Below are 22,308 nucleotides of genomic sequence, written 5' to 3'. Positions count from 1 at the left end.
GGCTTCCCTTTTTTACCCAGATTGCTTTTCAGTCAGCTCTCCTCACAGTTAATTCAGAGGGCCCAGGGAATGCAAACTTTTAGCATGGGCTTCAAGAAAATAAGGTTTAGGAAGTAGATTATAATGCTGCAAAGAAAAGTCATTTTATAAATTTCTAAATAAAAAGTAAATTATTTTGGGGTGTCTGCACCACAGTTCTCTCTTGGTATAGGAAAGGAAGTATTCATATTAAATAGTTTTAATTAGAATGTAAATAATAGGAAAATACTTATTTTTCCAAATATCCTTTGAGAACCAGAAACAAGATGATAATTCAAAAAATATATATATCATACAAATGTGTTCAAATAAAATAAAATCTAACTTAATAGGAAAGAGTTTTGATTACCAAAAGAACACTTCCGTTTTAATTATAAACTCTTTATTGTTTGGCATTTACATACATAAAGTATATATTTAAACCAAATATTTTATACAAACTGTAGGAAAGTATTCCAAATGAAAAATTATGATTATAAAGTAAAACAATCAACATATATCAAGGATGCATGCGATTCAGTGCCAAATTTATAATCACATATCTACTATGTCACAATCTTTTTTTCAAAAAAATGTCCACATAAGAACTCTAAAGTAGGCAATTACTTGCCCAAAGAATAAATGATTTTTATTATATAGAACATGGAAACGGACATGATGAAAAATAAAGATTTTTTAGAATGTCTTTATGGAGTTGTTAGTAATATAACAGAACCCAAGGCTACGAGCACCTGTCCAAGTAGAATATATATATTAAATATGCCTTTATTGCTTTTGTGGTAGAGGTGATCTGTCAGCCACTTTTTGTAGAAGGATGGCCCACTATAGACACCAGGAAAATTTTTCCGACCACAGCCATATCCGTAACTGGTAATTCCCATTACAAAAAATCGTTTATGTTCTGGTAAGTAGCACATTAATGGTCCACCACTATCACCCTATTAAAAAAGTCCCAAAATAGTGTTAGTTATTTCTAGTAGTCTTTATATAATAGTAAAGCTGGAATAAATTAATCACAATAAACATACATTTATATAAATATACATTTTCAATATACCTCTAAATTATTTAAGATCAATAGATTTTCAGTTTTATGTTCTGACTCAAACAGGAATTCTGTTATATTCAGTCTGGCCTGGTATTTAGAGGAAACATAGCTGGTGGATAAACTTACCATCGGCCTCGTTTTGAACCAGAATTCTATAAATCCAATTGTTTGGAGTTTTTTAGTGCAATTATTCAGGAGAAATATAATGTAAGATGTGTGCAAAATATTGTAAATGCTGTCTCTTAGAATACTTCTACTGCTTAATGCTGTTTGTGAAAGGTATAACTTGAAGATATGTGAATGAATCTTTTAGGTGTGTGTGTGGTTTCCTAGCTAGACGAGAGGCGTAAACTGGCATCTTGTAAGAAATGGAAATCTTTCTAAGTGTTGACATGGGCTAATACAGGATATAAAGAATAAATGGCTGAGCCTCTTGATAGTCTTACAAATTTCCCTCATAGTTTATACAAGACTGTCAATGTAGCAACTGAAACACTGTTACTAAGGATTGTTAATCACTCAAAACCCCAAGGACACTGTGACAGTGCCTAAAGGTTAAAGACTATGCTTCTAAGATGTTTTCACATTCTCTATAAGGAAGGTATTGAATATATGTATATTTTTTATTACGAATGCAATTCAATTAGATTGGATTCTTTACTATTTTACTCAGCAAGATTTTTAAGGAAAAGGACACAGGAAAGATAAACTCTGGATTGCAGAAATCAGAATGAGTAGGAAAATGGGTAGGAGCATGGGTATTGCTTGGAAGTGAAGTGCATATGGATTTAGAAGTAGTAAAGAAAAGAGGAATAAAGAAAGATTTAAAACAAAAAGTAGATAAAATTGGACTTTATAAAACAGTCAACTTTTGTGCTACATTAGGAAGGTGAAAAGACATCCACAGAATGGGAGAAAATATTTGCTAACCATATACATGGTAAAGGACTTGTATCCAGAATATAGAAAGAATGCTTATGACTCAATAATAAAAAGATAAATAACTCAATTTAAAAAGGGGCAAAGGGTCTGAATAGACATTTCTCCAAAAAGATATATAAATGGCTAATAAACATATGCAAAGATACTCAACATTATTAGTCTTTAGGGGAATGCAAAGTAAAACTACAGTGAGGTACCACTTCACACTCACAAGGATGGCTGTAATAAAAAAGACAGGCAATAACAAGTGCAGACAAGGATGTAGAGAAAGTGGAACCCTCATACATCACTGATGAGAACGTAAAACAGTGCAGCCACTTTGGAATACAGTTTGGCAGTTCTTCAAAATGTTAAACGTTGACTTACCAATTTCACTCCTAGGTGAAATTTTCAAGAGAAATAAATACATACCTACACATAAAAACATACACACATGTTTATAGTAACATTTTAATAGCCAAAAAGTGGGAATAACTCAATGTTCATCAACTAATCAATGGATAAATAAAATGTGGCCTGTGCATACAATGGTATATTATTTGGCAATAAAATTAATAAAGTATTAATACATGACACAATATAGATGAGCCTTAAGTACACTATGCTAAGTGAAAGAAGCCAGTACAAAAGACCACATATTGAATGGTACCATTCACATGAAATTTCCAAAATAGGCAGATCTATAGAGATTAGTGGTTGCCGAAGGCTGGAGGTGGGTGGGAGGAGAATGGGGAGTGACTCATAACGGATGGAGGTTTTGGGGTGACAAAAGTGTTCTAAAATTAGATTATAGTGATAGTTGCATGACTGTATCAATATACTAAAAACCCGTTGAGCTGTACACTTTAAGTGGGTGAGTTGTATATACATAAATTATATCTCAGAAGTGGTGATGAATAAAAGAGAAGAAAGATTCAGTGCAAATTTTGTGTAAGGTTGACCATGATTGTAGAAACCAAGGAAACAGGAAAGCAAGAGAATTTGGATGGTTGACATAGTTAAAAAGAAAAAATGAATTTCGTGCTTTTAGACTTGGTAATTAAGACTTCATCGGAAAGTGATCCAAGGCCTTGTTTAAGTTCCCTCTGGCTTTAGAAAATATTTCTAAGGAAAATTATTTGGTCTCACCCTGCAAGTATCAAAACTTCCATCTTCATCGCCTGCACAAAATGAAGTTTGAGGAATTATATTCCCATAACTTGTCTCAGAATTACAAATTTTTCGAGAAATATAATGTACTTCTGCTTCCTGTAACATATTTGTAGAATTACCTATTAACAAAAAAAATACCAAAATGTTATTTAGGAGAGTAGGCATTTTGACAGTGATGTACAATGTTCATGTTGAATAAATTTTCTTTCAAAAGTGACTGATTCAACAATTATGTAAAACTGTCATACCTTGTATTTCTCCATAGACATTCCTTATTTTGTCATTGTTATCACATTTTCCTTTAATTCTTTGAGCAATAGTTTCTTTTAACTTATTGAGCATATTTAAAGAGTTTCCTTGAAGTTTTTGTCTGCTAAATTCAACATCTGAGCCTATTCAGAGTCAGTTTCTATTGACTACTTTTTTCCCTGAGTGTATTGTTGAAAATTGGATGCTTTAAATAATACAAGATCTGACAATTAAGTTTGCGAATTTGCTGTAATGATGTTGCTAATCTTTTTTGGTATCAAAGAGATTATTCATTATGCATTTGTAACAACTGGACAAATAGTTAACCAAGTTTACTATTTGGAAGTGCTGAAAATGTTGTGTGAAAAAGTTAGACGACTTGAACTTTTTGCCAACAATTCATGGCTCTTGCGTCACAACAATGCACCAGTTCACATGGCACTGTCTGTGAGGGAGTTTTTAGCCAGTAAACAAATAAATGTATTGGAACACCCTCCCTACTCACCTGATCTGGCCCCTAATGACTTCTTTCTTTACCTGAAGATAAAGGAAAGACATTTTGATGACATTCAGGACATCAAGGGTAATATGACGACAGCTCTGATGGCCATTCCAGAAAGAGAGTTCCAAAATTGCTTTGAAGGGTGGACTAGGCACAGGTGTCAGTACATAGCTTCCCAAGGGGAGTACTTCGAAGGTGACTGTAGTGATATTCAGCAATGAGGTATGTAGCACTTTTTCTAGGATGAGTTCACAAACTTATTTGTCCAACCTTTGTGTATTGCAACAACTCTGGATTCTGATTTCATCCTCAACAAGGTTGTTGTCATTTTAAAAACAATTTGTCTGGACTTTAATTGTGGAATCCATCTCCCCACATTGTCTGACTGTTGTCTCTGCTCACTTTTTAAACTTTGATTTTTAACTTTTAGCCTGGCTTCATAGGGCTTGCCCGTGTGTCTGCATAGTTTAGTGGTCAGTCAGTGATTTGGGCTTTCATCCTTTGCTGATGGATCTGTGTGTGGGTTGGGAAGTGCAAGTTCAGTCACTTTTTAGCTCTACCTCGGCTTCCACTCTATGCTGAGCTCTCTCAGATTTTCCCCATACACGTTCAGTTTCTCAGTAAGCCAACGATGTTTGGAGAGTTTCTCCAGCCATTCCATAGCTCTCTCATGTTTCGGATCTTCCTGTCAAATGCCGGACTGTTTCACTGCTGGCTGCATCTAGGAGCACAGTCCCAGGCTGGCAGAGCTGTGGATTTCCCCCATTTGTCTCGTCCTCTCTTGCTGAGTCCACTATTTTTATCGACAATGGTCTTGGCCTAGATTTTCAACTGCTGCTAGCAATCCAGTTGTCCTCCTCTGGCAGCAAGGTCCTTATCCTTTACGGCCCTGGTAAAACTATTGCACTGACTGATCTGAGAGGAGAGTTGGAAGCAGCCACAAGGAAGAAAAGTGCAAATTATTTTTACCCAAATTTCTAGCTGTTTATAGGGAGTAGTTTTCAACTTGTTGTGTACTTTGGTTGATTTCCAGGGCTCCGAAATGGTTGCTTCTGACAATTGTGGAGTTTAGACTTATTTAGGGGAAGAGGATTTGCCAGCCTCCTCATGCTGCTACAGCCACAATTCCCATCCTTCTTCTTGTTTCTAAATTAATTGTACTCAGAGTATATAAAAGTGTGTACACTACCTGTTCTTTGAATTTTGAGATTTGCTTTATGGCTTAGTAAGTGGTCAATTTTTATAAAAGTTCCATCTGTACTTGAAAAGATGAAATTCTCTGGTTTTTGGGTACAGAATGTTCTGATTTGGCTATTAAATCAAGCTTGCTATTTATGTTCAAATATTCTAAATCTTAACTGATTTTTCATCTGCTTGGTATGCCAATAATAAAAAGAATTGTGTTAAAATTTTCTACTATCATAGGGGAGTTATAATTCCCTATACAATTGTTCGCTATACAATTCTACCTGTTTTACCTTAATATTGTCTTGGTCCTATTTATTAGGCTCACAAGTCTAGAATTGTTCTATCTTCCTGGTGAGTTGAAACTTTTCTAAAGAAGGTTCTACCTTCTTCATCCTCAATAATTCTGTTATCTTAACATCTATTTTGTCTGCTATTTGCATAGTGATACCAGCTTTCTTTTCATTATAATTTACTTGACATTTTTCATTCCTGGTTTTTTTTTTTTTACTTCAGTCCTTCCATATCCTTATATTTTAGGTATCTGTTGTTAAACTAAGCTGGATTTCCTGCTTCTTGATCCAATTCTCTCTCTTTTCTTTTTTCTTTTTACAGTTTTATTTTTGTGTGCAGATTTGCTTAACAATCACTGAATTTCTAGGGTGGGTTCAGGCAGCTGAAGAGCCTTTATAGATAGTTTATATTGTCCAGAACCAAGGTATGCTGCAAACCCAGTCTGGAGCAAAATGGGAAATAACGTCTTCCTAAAGACGGGCTTAGAAACTCTGATCCAAGGGTTAAGATGTTTCTTTTCTCTGGTAGCAGGGCTGAGGCATGCCTGGCTGCTAGACCGGTGTTCACAGGCATAGCCAAGAAAACAGGGTACAGACCACCAAAAACAAGACCAACTAATCCACCCCATGTTATGGTACAGGTTTCACAATTCAAATCACCTGTATTCAACAGTAAACTTACAAAACCCGTGTAAGATACATTCGCTGTCAAAAATGGGATCACTGCCATTGGTAATCCTGCAGCTACATGAGCTGAAAAAGACTGTTTGCTACGAAGCCACACAGAGCAGCATGAAGTCCAACACGTGTCGATCCATGTTCAGTAGGTCCCTTTCTGCTTCTGGAAGTTGGTTCATTTTTCTGGTTATGATATCAAAAATTTGTTTTTTCTCGACGGTATCATCCAATTCATGATTTTCCATCTTGAGCCTTAAGTTCTCCTCCCAGCAGTCGGCGCTTCCTCTGGGCTTCCTCAGCCGCTAAGGCTCACTGCGACCTTTGCACAACTTGCCATCTTTGGCTGACACCCAATTATCTGTCTTTTAACCAGTGATTGGGTCCATTAACATTTATTGTGATTATGAGTGTATGTGGGCTCATTTCTACTGTCTTGTTTTGTACTTTCTATTTTTCTAACTTTTCCTATGTGTCTTAGTTCTCCTTTCTTGATTATTTTTATTCAGATTTTGTCTTTCTCATTCCATTTGTTTCTTTCTATCGGTTTACAAGTTATATTCTCTCTTTCTGTTATCGAAATTTGACCATTCATGCTTAAAGTTAATGTTAACCAGTATCTTAACATTTCTCCTGAATAATACGGGAACTGGGACCACTTTAAATCTCATCACCCATTCTGAAATACATGCTTCCCCCCTAGTATTTAAATGTCTTTTTAAAAAATTCTATAAATTGCACGTTATTTTTATTGTGTTCCAAGGTTTCTTAATCTTGGCACTATTGACATTTTGGGTCAGATAGTTCTTCATTGTGGAGCTGGGAGAACTGTCCTGTGCACTGAGGATGACGAGCCGCGTCCCTGGCTTCTACCCATTAAGATGCCAGTAGCGTACTTACCCCCATCCTGTGGTAACCAGATTGTCTTCAGACATTACCAAATGTCCCCCGGGGGCAAAATTGCCCCCAGTTGAAAATCACTGTTGTATGCACACAATGTTTATTTATATTTACCTATTTCTCTGCTCACTTCTTGTATCTCATACCACCATTTTGACGTCATTTCATTTCTTTCTGGTATATTTCTTACTTCCTTTGGTGAAAGATCATTGGTAGTGAATTCAGCTTTTGTTCACTCTTATTCTTGAATGACAGCTTTGTTGGATACACAGTTGTAGGTTTGTAGTTATTTTCTCTCAGTACTTTGATCATGATATTTCATTGTATTTTGACTGTCATTGCTATTGAGAAATTTTCTGAAAGCCAGTTTATAATTATTTTATAAGGTTTGTTGTTGGTTTACCTTTTGTCTCTGGCTGTATTCAGGTTTTCTCTTTGTTCTTTGTTCTACAACCTCATTACAATGTATAAAAAAGGGACTGCATTTTGTTTTGGCTCATATTGTTCTTACTACATCTGGATTCATGTCTTTCATCAGTTATAGAAAAATTTCAACCCAAATCCATTGACTATTGCCTCACCTCTATTCTCTTCATTTGCTCTCTCTAGCATTCTTTTTTTTTTTCCATTCAGAATAATTTAATTGCAAGGCTAGTTAATGGAAATTTCTATTACAAATACTTCATTTGCTATGTAATCCTAGAAATAGATCTAAAAAGTAATCTACTGGTTAATAGGTTCTGGCTCTCTAGGGCAGTGACACGATTAAAAAGAAACCATAGGCTTGATTTGATGTTGGTTCACATTAGTCTAGATTTGATGTTGGTTCAGAATCTATTTGCAAAATTAAGAATAAATATAATCCATCTTGATCTGTATGTTTTCTTTCCATGTCCATAAAATGAAGAGCTTTTCCTGACCACCAGTTTTCCATACAACAGACAAGTAAATCTAGTAGCACTAGCCAGAAATGGTTACGGCTTGGGAACGTCACAGACACTGGCCTCTTTCAATGGGCAGACAGCGACCCCTCATTCAAAGTGAAGCTGCTAATCAGTGACATTCATAGCTTCATTAGTATTCATCATCCCCAAGGATGCTTAACATCTTCACATAACAGCTCCGTTACACCGATGGCCATTGTTCCGACCACACACGAACTATCTCCAAGTTCCAACGCAAAAGCTCTAGTGTTCTTATGAGGTGTATATTTGACTTTCTCATTTTAGCCTTCTCATCTTTACTTTCTTTCATATTTTCACTCAGCATAATTCCCTTGTGAACCATTATAGTACTTGCATGTATCAATACTTAACTCCTTTTAACTGCTTAACATAGTATTCCATGTTAAGGATATACTACCTTTTGTTTAATCATTCACCTATTGAAGGACAATTAGGTTTTTTCCAGTTTGGGGATATTACAAATAAAAGAATTTATGACCATTTATGAACAGGTTTTTGTGTGGACATATGTTTTCATTTCTCTGTGCTAAATGCTCAGGTATGTGATGGCTGGATCATCCTTATAACCAGTGTTTTGAACTCTGTATCTGATAGATTGCTTGTCTCCATTTTGTTCTTTTTCTGGAGTTTTGTCCTGTTCTTTTATTTGGGATATGTTTCTTTGTCTTCTCATTTTGGCTGCCTCCGTTTGTGTCTATGTATTAGGTAGATCTGCTATGTCGCCCAGTCTTGGCAGGTGGCCTTATGTAGTAGGTGTCCTATACGGTCCGGTGGTGCAGTCTCTGTGGTCACTGGGGCTGGTGCTCCAGAGATATGCATGCTCTCCTGTTTTAGTTGAGCCTTGATCGCTGGTAGCACGTCAGTGGGTGGTATTTACTCTCAGGCGGACTGACTGTGTGGACTGGCCATGACTACGGTGGACAGGCTGTTGGGCAGGGGCTGACCCCACAGAGCAGGGCTCTGGTGCCTGCCAAGTCCATCCTTTGGGTGTGTTGTTTGTGGAGCCAATTGGGGGGTGGTGATAGTTGTAGTCTGAAGCTGGCAACCAGGTGTGTTGGTTCTGGGGCATCTTGAGAGGGGCTCCAGTGCAGGCCCAGGCCAGCCACTGCCTATGCCTGGCCCGGGGCCACCTGGTAGGAGCTACAAAGTGAACTTTCGTTGGTAGCTGCCTGTGCTGGGCTTGGAGTCACTTGGGAGTGGTTATGCTGTAGACCAAGGCCAGCTAGTTATGCTGTGGACCAAGGTCACTAGTGCTGGGCTTGGGGCCACTTAGCAAGAGGTGCAAGACACACTGAGGCCAGCCCAAATTGCTTGTTGGGGGGTTGTGGATTTTTCAGAGATTTTAGGGAAATCTACCACTCAGGCTGAAGCCACCTGCTTATGAAGAACAGCCACTGAAAGAGGTTTGGGCCTGTGCCCGAACTGTGTCGCCTGTAACTGCAGGCTAGGTCGGGGAAGGGCTCAAAAAAGGAACAATGGCTGCTGCCAGTGCTTCTGTCCTGGTGAGAGCTGCCCCGCCAGTCCACACCTTAAAGCCAGACAATTCACTTCTTCCCTGTATGTCCCTGATACTTCTCCAGCTGCTGCCCCAGTGCTGGAGCTCAGAGTGAGTGTCAGTGAGTAAGTCTGTGCACAGGCCTCTCAGAGGATGCTTGGGTCTCCAGCAGCCGTCATCTCTCCCGGACTGAGTCCCTGATTTTCACAGCCAGCTGTTGTGGGGACTCCTCTTCCTGGCATTGGTGGTCTGGGCTGGGCACCCAGTGTGGGGTGCTTCTCAGAGGGGACCTCTGCTGCTGAGATATCCCTCCTGATTCTTAACCGCCACATGTGGGTGTGGGACCTGCCTGTTCCTTGTCTCCGCCCCTCTTGGTGCGTCTCCTTCTTTATACCAGTCTTGATACCAGTCTTGTTGTGTCTCCTTTATATCCTTTATTATAGGAGTTCTATTGAGCTAATAGTCTTCAGGTGGTTCTCAAAGGTAGTTGTTTTATAATTTAGTTCTAATTTTGATGTGGTCATGGGAGAAGGTGAGCACAGCATTTACTTATTCTGCCATCTTGACTGGAAGTTCACTGCAGCTTTCTTTTGATTAATGTTTCCTTGGTATATCTTTCTCCATCCTTTTGCTTTCAACTTACCTCTATCATATTTGAAATGAACTATGTATATATAAACTGTATGCTAAACCATGAGTCTGACTCATTCTGAGAGTATAGCCCTGGGGCTTCACCTTTATGGGAGTTTCCCCACATCCACTTGCGCAGGCTTCGTTCTTCAAACCTCTCAAGTCCCATGAAACCACAGAAATCAATAATCAATGTTACTAATTTGGCAAAGACCCTCAAGATGAAAGCCAACTTTGGTTCTCCAGTTATCTAAGTTTCTATCTTCATACTCGGTCCTTGACTTACTTACGTATTTTCCCTTTGTAACAGTTTTCAGTGGAAAGGTTGGTGTGTGCATGTAATCTACCACACTGATGGAAAACCAACGTAATCCTTGAAACACCTTTCTGATAGGTATTACTCTCGTCTTACAGATCATGAAAATGTATGACATTGTGAGATATTACCTAAAATAGTGGAGACTCATGAAATTTGAGGCAGGCTGACCTGGGCTTGAATTTTGACTCCTCATTTAGCTGTGTAACTTTGTGCAACTTATTACATTAACCTCTTTAAACCTCAGTTTATTCATGCATGTTATAGTATTTCTTGTAGTGTTTTTGGGGGTGTTAAATGAGAAGTGCATTACAATGCTTAGCATTTTATTAAGTATCTTGTCCTGAATAAATGGTAGTTGCTCCTATCATTGTTCTAATTGTTAAAGATTCAATAGTTGCCAATGGTCATTCAGCTAGTACCGTGTTTCCCCGAAAATAAGACTTAGCTGGACCATCAGCTCTAATGTGTTTTTGGAGCAAAAATTAATACAAGACTCGGTCTTATTTTACTATAATATAAGACAGGGTCTTATATTAAATTTTTGCTCCAAAAGACGCATTAGAGCTGATGGTACAGTTAGGTCTTATTTTCGGGGAAACATGGTATATGGCAGGGCTAAGATTCAGAGTTAGGTCTGTGAGTCTAAAGCCCAAGCTCTTTTCCCTACATGGCACCATGTTGCTTTCCGTGTCTTCCTTAGAAATTATTCACAGGAAAAAAAAAAGAAAAATAATTCACACATCTTTCATACATTTATCTTTATCTTGTCTAAATTCACAAATATTTAAATGGCTAGGTTTTATGGGGGGCAGAAAAAAAAAAGAGTCTCTGCACTTGATCTCATGTGTTGCTAACTAGAATTTCATTCCAATAAGAGCAGTTTATACTGACTGCTGTACTTAAATATTCAGTGTTTAGAACAAAAAAGACCTAGATTTGAGTCCCAGCTTCTCAACTTCTAAGATTCACAATTCCTGATCTTTTAAATGGTAATAATAGCATTAACCCCCTACTAGGAATATTGGGAGGATAACATAAAATAATGTATTTAGAACAGGGCCTGAAGCATGGAAAACACTCCCAAATGGTAGCTGTTGTTATTGCCAAAGGCAGAGGGCGTCTTCCACTTCTTTTTTTTTTTTTTTCCAATTCCTCCCATGAATTCAGTCAATCAACAATCTGTGCCCCTTTGTGTACTTAAAAAAAAACACAAAAACATGGCAATTAACCTGTTTTATACTAAACAAGGCATTAAATAGAACGCTAAGTCGATTATTATTTAATACAAGCAATTCTGTTACAGAGCTGGCTCTATCACTGATGAGTCTTAGAAACTACAAGAAACACTCAGAACCATCATTTTCTCTGAGAATGTTTAAAGGTTCAAGCATCTTGGCATGTATAACCAGAGAAAACCTCTATTTCTGCTTTGGAAGATAATTTGTTCTCTCCCACAAGCAAGAAAAAATACAAGAAAAAGACATTTCTTTTTCACTGGTAAATGAAGACCTATTGTTGAAACTCATGCTATAAAGAGATAAATATATGAAAGGGTTCACCGTCTCTAATAATCAGAAGAATTTGTATCAATAAAATTCAGACTATAATTACCTTCTTCTTTTGTTCTTCCCCAGCCACCTATAAAACACTTTGTGTTTCCATCCAGATTTTGGAAAACATCAAAAGGTAGACAAATAGGCTGAATATAGTCATTATACCTCACTGCTTTTTTTAAATGAAAAAGCGCAACATCATTTACATAAGTTTCCATATCGAAGTCTGGATGGATGATGATTGCTTTAACTTTTATAATCTTGGTGTAAGGATGACTCCCACGTATATTATTAGTTCCAAGCACAGCTCTCCACATTAAAGGATCTCTGAAAAAAAGTTAATGTTCTTATTATAAACATGTTCATTTAACTAAGTAAATATTCTTAATCTCCCACTAGTTTTATTTTTCTTATGTTAGATTAATAACAAAAAAATTTAATCCTACATTCATGTGACATAAAATCACATCAAATACAAACCTAAATACCATGATGTAGGAAAGGAGAAAAAAATCTGTGGGACAGAAAGTCCAAACACATATTCAAGTACCTGAGAATTTATATGATTAAGGTAGCACTTCTTACTAGTGGACAGAGCATGAATTATTCAATACATGGTATTGGGACAACTAACTAAATAATTAGTCTGAAAAGTGAAATAAAACTAAATCCCAAAAAAACACTAAAATGAATTCAAAATGGATTAAATTTTAAACACACAAATCTTTTAAATAAAACTTCCTATCTTTTAAAGATACATCAAGTGATATGTCTGAGATTTGCTTCAAAATAATTGGAGTGGGGACTTGGTAAGGATAAAGATGAAACAAGATCAGGCATGAGTTAATAACTTGAAGTTGGGTGATAGGTATATGGGAGTTCACTAAACTATGCTCTATTTGTGTACATTTTTGAAATTTTAGATTGAAATATTTGGGTATTAAATTAGCATGAGAATTATAAAAATTAAACCAGAAAGAAAAATAGATGAATATATAACAATGACATGAGATAGGACTTTATAAAGCATGACACTAAATATAAAAACTAGAAGCAACTAATGGATCTTGACAGTCTTAAAAAAACAAAAAACAAGGAGAAAAACCAAACCAAAGAAACAAAAAAAATCTTCTGTAGGCCAAAACCCAAGCGTACAATAGTTGTTATATCTGTAATTTGATTGGGAAGAAAGAACTTTTATTTTTTAAACAGTTGTTTACCGTGTTTCCCCGAAAATAAGACCTAGCCAGACCATAAGCTCTAATACGTCTTTTGCAGCAAAAATTAATATAAGACCCGGTCTTATTTTACTATAATATAGGAGGACCAGGTCTTTAATATAATAATATAATATAATATAATTAATATAATATAATATAATATAATATAATATAATATAATATTATAATATAATATAATATAATAATATAATACCGGGTCTTATGTTTTTTTGCTCCAAAAGATGCATTAGAGCTGAAGGTCTGGATAGGTCTTATTTTGGGGAAACACGGTACAACTGCTAAAATTCCTTTTCACCCTTCAAATTGGCAAAGTTTAGGTATGAGAGAGAGTGTGTGTGCATATGCGTGCACACGAGTGTGCAGGTTTGATGATAATGCGCATTACAGACAAGAGTCAGAGGAACAAATGTATTCTTATTCATTGTAGAAAATAGACGGGTACTTTGGCAGCATGTATCAGTAGCCTATAAAAGTTGCATTGTGGGTGGCCGGATGGCTCAGTTGGTTAGAGCACGAGCTCTGAAAACAGGGTTGCTGGTTTGATTCCCACATGGGTCAGTGAGCTGCGCCCTCCGCAACTAGACTGAAGACAATGAACTGCCGCTGAGCTTCCAGAAGGGTCCGCCGGATGGCTCATTGGTTAGCACTTGAGCTCTCAACAACAAGGTTGCCAGTTCAATTCCCACATGGGATGGTGGGCTGTGACCCCTGCAACTAAAGATTGAAAACGGCGACTGGACTTGGAGCTGAGCTGCGCCCTCCACAAGTAGATTGAAGGACGACCAGTCCCTAGTATATAACATATATTCAGTAAATGTCTGTTGAATAAAGGGATAAAATCATCAGTAAGATTTAGTCTTGGGAGCTGATGGGCCTTGGAGAAACACACTGTTCCCCAATAAAAAAATTTATATTAAAAAAAAGTTGCATTGTATTTGACTCTGCAGTTCTATTTCTTATAATTTATCCCAAGGAAACAGGAGATATTCAGCTCTCTTAAAAGTGGACTAGGCAAACTCTAAAAAGTTTGTAAAAAAATTTTAAAGTCCTAGTTCTACTTTGATTTTTTTAAAAAACCACTGCTTTAAGCTACTTTGAAATAATGATGTTTCTTTTCTTTTCCAAACTTACTCAATTTATATTACTTATTTATTTCAATGTATATTCAGACCATAAGTTTAAAAAACAGGTTGTATACACCCAAAACTACAAAACATTGCTGAAAGAAATTAAAGACAACATAAATAAATGGAAAGATATCTCACATTCATGGACTGGAAGACTTACTTTTGCTAAGATGACAATACTACCCCCAAAGCAAGTTATTGATTCAATGCAATCCCTATAAAATCCCAGTGTTTTTTGCAGTAGAAAAACCCATCCTAAAATTCATATGAAATATCAAGGGACCCCCAAAAAGCCAAAATAATCTTGAAAAAGAATTAAGTTGGAGAACACACATTCCTGATTTCAAAACTTACTGCAAAGCTACAGTAATCTAAAGTGTGGTACTAGCATAAGGACAGCTATATACACCAATGGAAAAGAATAGAGAGCAGAAATACATCCTTGTATATGTGGTGAATTGATTTTCTTTTTTAAAATTTTTTATTGGGGAATAGTGTGTTTTTCCAGGACCCATCAGCTCCAAGTCAAGTCGTTGTCTTCAATCTAGTTGTGGAGGGCGCAGCTCACTGGCCCATGTGGGGATCCAACCTGTGACCTTGGTGTTACAAGCACTGCTCTCTAACCAACTGAGCCAACCAGCCGCCCCTCAATTGATTTACAACAAGAGTGTCAAGGCAACTCAATGGGGAATGGACAGGCTTTTCAACAAATTCTGCTTGGAAAACTGGATATCTACGTGCAAAAGAATGAACCTGGATCCTTACCTTATACCATAAGCAAAAATTAACTCAAAATAGAGAATGACCTAAATGTAAGAGTGAAATGGAGATAATGATAGCTATGTCTGAGGGTTACTGGGAGGGCTTTTTAAATACACAATTATATGTAACATCCTTGAACAGTACCTAATCTCACAGCAGGTCTTTGATAAGTGGTTGTTATAAGAAGGAATACAGAATAATTTCCTAAACTGGCAAGGTTTAGGAAATGAGGGGGGGACAGGAATAGAAGGTGGCAGAGTTAGTCCTTTGAGGAGGAAAAATAGAGACTATGCCTCAGTAATGTCTACTTTCTTAGCACTTAGCCCAGTTCCTAGTATATAACATATATTCAGTAAATGTCTGTTCAGTAAAGGAGTAAAATCATTAAGATTTAGTCTTGGGAACTGTTAAGTGGAATATGAACATTATCTTCAAATGTTTGGAAGAGGAATTAGGTTTAATATATATGGCTTCAGAAGGGAGAATGAAAACCAAGACACTTAGTTCTACATAAGGAAAAGCTTTCTAAGAATTAAAGCTGTCTGAAATTGAAACGAGAGTCTCTCAAGGTAGCAGTTCATCACCACAAGAGGTGTTTCAGGTAGAGAGCCATATGGTATAGTTATGGTTATATGTGTGGGCTTTCACTCTGACAAACCTGGATTTGATCCCTGATTTTGTTGTTTTTCAGCCATGGAATCATGAGCAAGGTACTTAAGAATGCTCAAGTCTCAGGGTCTCTCTGCAGCAAAGAGTTGTTGTAAAGATTAGTGGAAATTATGCATGAAAAAAAATGCTTGGCTCAATACATTGAAGCAGTAATTATTTCAGACTAGAGAACCCTTTACTTCAATATTGTAAGAAGGATTCGTATACAGGACAGACGATTGAACTAGACATTTAAAATGCCTCTTTGAACTCTAAGATTCTCTGACAGTATAACAAAGCTGCATCATTTGACCACGGTCATACATCTACTGTGTTTCCCCGAAAATAAGACCTAGCCATACAATCAGCTCTAATGCGTCTTTTGGAGCAAAAGCTAATATAAGACCCAGTGTTCTATTCTATTCTATTCATTATATTATATTATATTATATTATATTATATTATATTATATTATACCCGGTCTTATAGTAAAATAAGACTGGGTCTTATATTAATTTTTGCTCCAAAAGACACATTAGAGCTGATTGTCCGGCTAGATCTTATTTTTGGAGAAACACGGTAGTAGGTTTTGGAAACGTACTTAAAGCCACTGCAGCACAGTGTCAGGGATACTAGGATACGGTCTCCCCAGTCTGAACTCATTTTTCTCCATCAAGCCAAAGGAACAGACCAGTAAAGGCACAATGTTAGGACTTAGTAGGCAAGAAGAGATTTCCCAAGAATTTTCACACCATGCCAAGCAGGCCTTCCCTCCCATGGTTTAAGATTTGAAAGCTGTAGAAAAGCAGTTTTTAATGACAGCATGTTAGAAAACAATTGTTAAGATACCCACACCTGAAAGAACAGAATTGATTCCTAACTCTGAAGCTTTTTTCCTACCTCTGTTTCTATACCTTTGGTTTATACCTTAGTATCTTCCCATTTAAAAAAAAAATCTCCATTAAAAAAACAATTTATGGAACTGAAATCCATGTTTAAAAAATATAACATACATATTAAAACCTACCAAACAGGTCAGTTGCCCTTAATTGAATTTCAAAGTTGTTAGTTCCTCTTAAAGACTTTTCATTCTTCTCCAAGACAGCTGTTTTCTTAAAAATGAAAAACTAAAGGGAGACTGTATAACAGGTACCATGGTTTCCCAAAGGATTTGTCTTAGAGCTTCATAGTAAATGGTTAGGAGGGTCATAAAGTTCTATTCTAATTGTGGTAAATCCCATTTCTCCTAGATTGACATCATCCATAGAGTGAATAAACATTTATTATGTCCTCTATAAAGTAGGCCAAGTCCTATATTAGTACCAGGAATACAAAATAAAACATGTAGTCCTTGCCTTCAAATAACTCATGATCTAATGGTGAAAAAGACAAATACATGGTTACAATATAATAATTTTAAACGCTAAAAAAAGAGTTTCATTATCTGAAGCAAGGTCTGACAAGAGCATATATTCAATTTGGCTTAAATAAACTCTTATAGCGATTAAAAAAGTAATAATAAAACAAGGTCTGACAAACTCCATCCCATAAGTCAAATCTGGCCTGTATAAAAATAAGAGTATTTTTATACACCTAATGAACAAAGAATGTTTTTTACACTTGTAAACGGTTGGGAAGAAAACCAAAATAACATAATATTTTGTTCAAATTTCAGTGTTCATAAATAAAGCACACTCATTTAATTGTGTATTGTCTATGGTCACTTTGGTTCTTCAGTGGCAAAGTTGAATAGCTGCGACACAGACTGTATGGCCTGCAAAGCATAAAATACTGTCTTTACAACAAATGTTGACTTCTAATTTAAAGGATTAATGTCAACAGCTATTCAGTGTAGTACATATATAGCATTGTGGGTACTTGCAAACATACAGCTTAACTGAACATGACTGCATTCTGGTCCTCCATCACTTTAAAATACCCCCTAAGAGAATATAATAGAAGCTGTGTTCTGAATACATACCTAGAATCCTTAGTGCAGTGGGCAGCTGTGAGGACCCAACTTTCTTTCACTAAGCTTCCTCCACATATATGAGCAAGAATTCTGCCGTATTGGATCTGCAGGCTAACTATCCAAGGCCATGTACCAATTTGAGCGTCCGTGCCCCCTATAACGCGAGACCCTTTGAACACACCTGCAAGCGGGGCTATTCCACAATCTAAAAACAAAAATGATGTACTACTTGAAGTGCACATCTAATAATATATATATTAATTCCTAATCTTAACACATTAATATAATCTTTTAAATTCCTATTTTAAAAACTAATAATGCAAGCTCGATACCTAAAGCATGCCTGTATTTTGAGGGGGAAAAAGGTTAAGATAAACATGCCCTAATTGATTACTTACAAATAGAAAGATGTTAAATAAACACGGTTCATTAATTTTACAACTCTATTCCCCAAAAGTATGAAAATGTGATGTTTCTCTGGCCAGGTATCATATTCTTCCCTGTGTGAAATGGCAATTAAAGAGCCTGGAACTGGTGAATCAAGAGCTACAAGTTCTAATACTTGCCATTTAACTTGCTGGGTTAATTTTTCTCAACTGTAGTATGAGAAGGTCACCTACTAGCCCTTTCAACTCTGAATTCCAATGAATGATTAATCTGTAAAATAGGAATGACAGATCCCAGGATGTTTTGAGGAGTACATATAGACACCCTACACAAATGTATGGCGTATGTATTACTACTGCTGCTGCTGCTATTTCTGTCATCATTGTCACTGGACTGCTTAGGTCTGTGAATTTTCAGTTATAGGCAATTGGAACAATGGAAAAGGAGAGACTCAAAATCAAACACTATAGAAGTAGGGAAAAGGCAGGACGACCGTCCAAAGCAAGGAATGAACAGATACTGCCCTCTGCGGCCCACCCTTCCTTTTTCTGGGCCTGGAGCCCCTTCTGCGGCCTGAGCCTCCCAGGCGTGGCCTCAGGCCACCCCGGACCACTGGCCTGTCCCTCAGGGGGGCCGCGCCTGCTCCTTTCTGAGACCGGGTGGTGTTCTGAGTAGAAGACCAAGCTCCCCACAAGCAGCAGCGCAGGACTCAGGAGCCCGCGCCCCATTTAGGAACTCCAGTTGGGCAAGATGGCGGCCGGGCGAGGGCGACGGGCCGGGCCACGAGGTGTGTGAGGTGGGAGAGGCGCGTAGGGTGGGCGTGAGGACCAAGCACGCAAAGTAGGCGAGTGCGTGAGGGGGCGTGAGGGGCGTGAGGGGGGCGTGAGGGGGCGAGAGGGGCGTGAGGGGGGCGTGAGGGGGGCGAGAGGGGCGTGAGGGGGGCGTGAGGGGGCGAGAGGGGCGTGAGGGGGCGAGGGGGGCGTGAGGGGGCGTGAGGGGGGCGAGAGGGGGCGAGGGGGGCATGAGGGGGCGTGAGGGGGCGAGAGGGGCGTGAGGGGGGCGAGAGGGGCGTGAGGGGGCGAGGGGGGCGTGAGGGGGCGTGAGGGGGGCGAGAGGGGGCGAGGGGGGCATGAGGGGGCGTGAGGGGGCGTGAGGGGGGCGTGAGGGGGCGAGGGGGGCGTGAGGGGGCGAGGGGGGCGTGAGGGGGGCGAGAGGGGGCGAGGGGGCGTGAGGGGGCGTGAGGGGGGCGTGAGGGGGCGAGGGGGGCGTGAGGGGGCGTGAGGGGGGCGTGAGGGGGGCGTGAGGGGGCGAGGGGGGCGTGAGGGGGCGAGGGGGGCGTGAGGGGGCGTGAGGGGGGCGAGAGGGGGCGAGGGGGGCATGAGGGGGCGTGAGGGGGCGTGAGGGGGGCGTGAGGGGGCGAGGGGGGCGTGAGGGGGCGAGGGGGGCGTGAGGGGGGCGAGAGGGGGCGAGGGGGGCGTGAGGGGGCGTGAGGGGGGCGTGAGGGGGCGAGGGGGGCGTGAGGGGGCGTGAGGGGGGCGTGAGGGGGGCGTGAGGGGGCGAGGGGGGCGTGAGGGGGCGAGGGGGGCGTGAGGGGGCGAGGGGGGCGTGAGGGGGCGAGGGGGGCGTGAGGGGGCGAGGGGGCGTGAGGGGGCGTGAGGGGGGCGTGAGGGGGCGTGAGGGGCGAGAGGGGCGTGAGGGGCGAGAGGGGCGTGAGGGGGCGAGAGGGGCGTGAGGGGGGCGAGAGGGGGCGTGAGGGGGGCGAGAGGGGGCGAGGGGGGCGTGAGGGGGCGTGAGGGGGGCGTGAGGGGGCGAGGGGGGCGTGAGGGGGCGAGGGGGGCGTGAGGGGGCGTGAGGGGGCGAGAGGGGCGTGAGGGGACCTGCGGCCCGCGCTGCTGGCGGAGTTGCCCCGCGAGTCTGCCTCCCCAGAGCTGTTCTAGTTGGCGGCCACCTACTGGACAGGGGTTCGTGGGGTGTCCCGCCCTCAGCCGGGATCTGGGGGTCCGTCAGTTGGCGAGACGTTCCTAGGCCCGGCCCGCGCGCCCCTAGGCACAGTCGGGCTGCGGCGGCGGCAGGGGAGGTGCTGGAACCGGTCGGGCGCTGCTAGCTCAGGCCTTCAGGGCTGGGAAGCTCCCAGAAGCAAGGCGGGTAAGCTGGGAAGGGAGAGGCAAAACGGGGGGCAAATCAAATGTAGACAGGTTGGGCAGTTGAGATAGTATAGCCACTGGGAGAACCCAATTTCTGTAATACCGACTGATCTCAGTATTAAATGTGTAGTACTTGCCTTCAGTGTTATGTCAGGGTGAGCCCATGAAATCAAATTTAAGGACCTGCAAAGTTGAGGACAAAGCTTGACTGAAGGTAACTGCACCCTCCACACATGCTTCATTCCCTGAGCGACACATTCTTCCTTACCCCTATTTGAACCCCTGAGATGCCCGTTTGACATTGTAAACACTGTAGGGAGAGGGTGTAGATAAATGGTTCCAATTAATCGATCCATTGAATAAATAGATATTAACCTAATACTATGTACCATACACTGCTGAAATGTGTTAAGATCTGGACCTCTGGCCCAGAAAACTTTATAACATGGCTAGCAGAGAAAAATTGTTTCTGTATCACTTGGAGAACAAAGAAATAAACCGTGACGTCCGGGTCTAATACCAATTCAGACACAAAGGATTGGTGTGCGCTGTGGCAGTCTGGGAAGGCTCTCTGTAGGAGGGGGTGTGTGAGCTGGACTGAGATTGAGGGGGAAGGTCAAGTAGAGGGAGGAGATGTAGTGAAGATAGGCTAGGCTAAGGTACAGCATAAGCAAAGGCATGGATATTGTGAAAATTCATAAAGGATACCTCAACCAAAATTGGAGTCTGAAAGGCCTGTAGGGGGAACTTTCACACCCTACTATTCATCATTGGTTGCCCCAAACAGGAAGAGACATTCCTTGCAAACAAATAGGAAGATCTTTTCTACTCTATTACCCCAGCAGGAGAGGAAGATTTTCTCTTTCCCCAGCAATGGCCCAGCCACTGAGAGATTGTCACAAGCCAGCCAACGAAAAGCCACTACACTTTGAACTCCCAGTTTCCTCCAGTTCCTAACAGCTCCTCCCAACTTCCCTTTTCCTCTGTAAAAGAATATGCCTCTCCTTTGTTCTCCAGACTTGCCTATGGTTTTGTCATAGCTCGCTTGTCTCAAATTGCAATTCTCTGCTATTCCTTAGTAAACCCATTTTTGCTGATAAGATACTTTTAATGTCAATAATATGTATCCATGCATGTTTTGCCGGAGAAATAGAACCAATAGGATATATAGAGATGTGTAAGAGGAGATTTATTATGGGAATTGGCATGCAATTATGGAGGCTGGGAAGTCCCACAGTATGCCATCTACAAGCCGGAGAACTAGGAAAACCAACGGTATGATTCAGTCCCAACGCAAAGGCCCGAGAACCAGGATCTCAATATGGGAGGACAGGAGAGATGGATGTCCCAACTCAAGAAGAACGGGAGAATTTGCCCTTTCTCCATCTTTTTGTTTTATTTGGATCCACAGTGGATTGGATTGGATGATACCCAACCACATTAGTGAGGGTGGATCTTCTTTATTCAGTCTACTAATTCAAATGATAATCTCTTTCAGAAATATACTGTATAGAGCATATAAAATGTATTGTATATGTTGGATTGAGGTTTGCAAAACAAGTTGTTTACTGGTAGGGACAGGACTATGGCCGCACATGTGTGAGACTGATAAGAGTGAAGTAAAAAACATATTTTTGTGTGAAACTGAGCATAACAAAATTGAGTGATAAACACATTTACCAAACAACTTCTGGTTATCATCTAAGAGATAAAAAAAACTCCTGGCAAACAACTTCTGGTTATCACCTAAGAGGTAAACAAATCCAAGGACAAGAGGATAAAAGCAGAACTCCTGAGCAATGCCGTGAGAAGTCTGACTGACGCTCCAGCTAAGACCTGTGAGGTGCAGGCTGCGATACTGTGGGACCCTCTGAAGTTCTTCCCCGCAAGACCAGCTTGTCTCAGACCCGTTGTGGGCCCAGTCGCCTTTCCTGGACCAGGAACCTTCTCCATCTCGATTGACTCTGGGACTTGGTTTGTTATTAAATTCTGTTCTACTCTGTATAACTTTCTGTGCTTACCAGAGCATTGGCCTCTGGAGGGACATTGGCTCCCAAATAAAGCTGTGTTACTCACTCTA

At 40.2% G+C, this 22,308-nt stretch overlaps 1 protein-coding gene, 1 long non-coding RNA gene and 1 pseudogene across 2 annotated transcripts; 1 reads left to right on the top strand and 2 right to left on the bottom strand.

The window, feature by feature from the left end:
- Positions 1 to 393: 393 nt before the first annotated feature.
- Positions 394 to 18,865, bottom strand: TMPRSS12 (transmembrane serine protease 12). Its single transcript, XM_019724353.3, has 5 exons — positions 18,608 to 18,865; positions 17,707 to 17,902; positions 12,006 to 12,274; positions 3,158 to 3,300; positions 394 to 977 (listed from the first exon to the last, which is right to left on the bottom strand). The coding sequence occupies exons 1-5, from the start codon at positions 18,810 to 18,812 to the stop codon at positions 726 to 728; spliced, it is 1,065 nt and encodes a 354-aa protein (XP_019579912.3). The 5' UTR covers positions 18,813 to 18,865; the 3' UTR covers positions 394 to 725.
- Positions 3,192 to 9,491, bottom strand: LOC141570096 (transmembrane protein 126A pseudogene; annotated as a pseudogene).
- Positions 18,581 to 22,308, top strand: LOC141570098 (uncharacterized). Its single transcript, XR_012493980.2, has 2 exons — positions 18,581 to 18,871; positions 21,071 to 22,308. It is a non-coding gene; the product is annotated as an uncharacterized LOC141570098 (long non-coding RNA).

This window comes from Rhinolophus sinicus, chromosome 1, assembly GCF_057876585.1.
Source record: "Rhinolophus sinicus isolate RSI-liver-muscle chromosome 1, RSI-T2T, whole genome shotgun sequence".
NCBI classification, from domain to species: Eukaryota; Metazoa; Chordata; class Mammalia; order Chiroptera; family Rhinolophidae; genus Rhinolophus; species Rhinolophus sinicus.
Note: the sequence above shows the minus strand (reverse complement) of the source record. Positions and strands in the feature narration are given on the sequence as shown.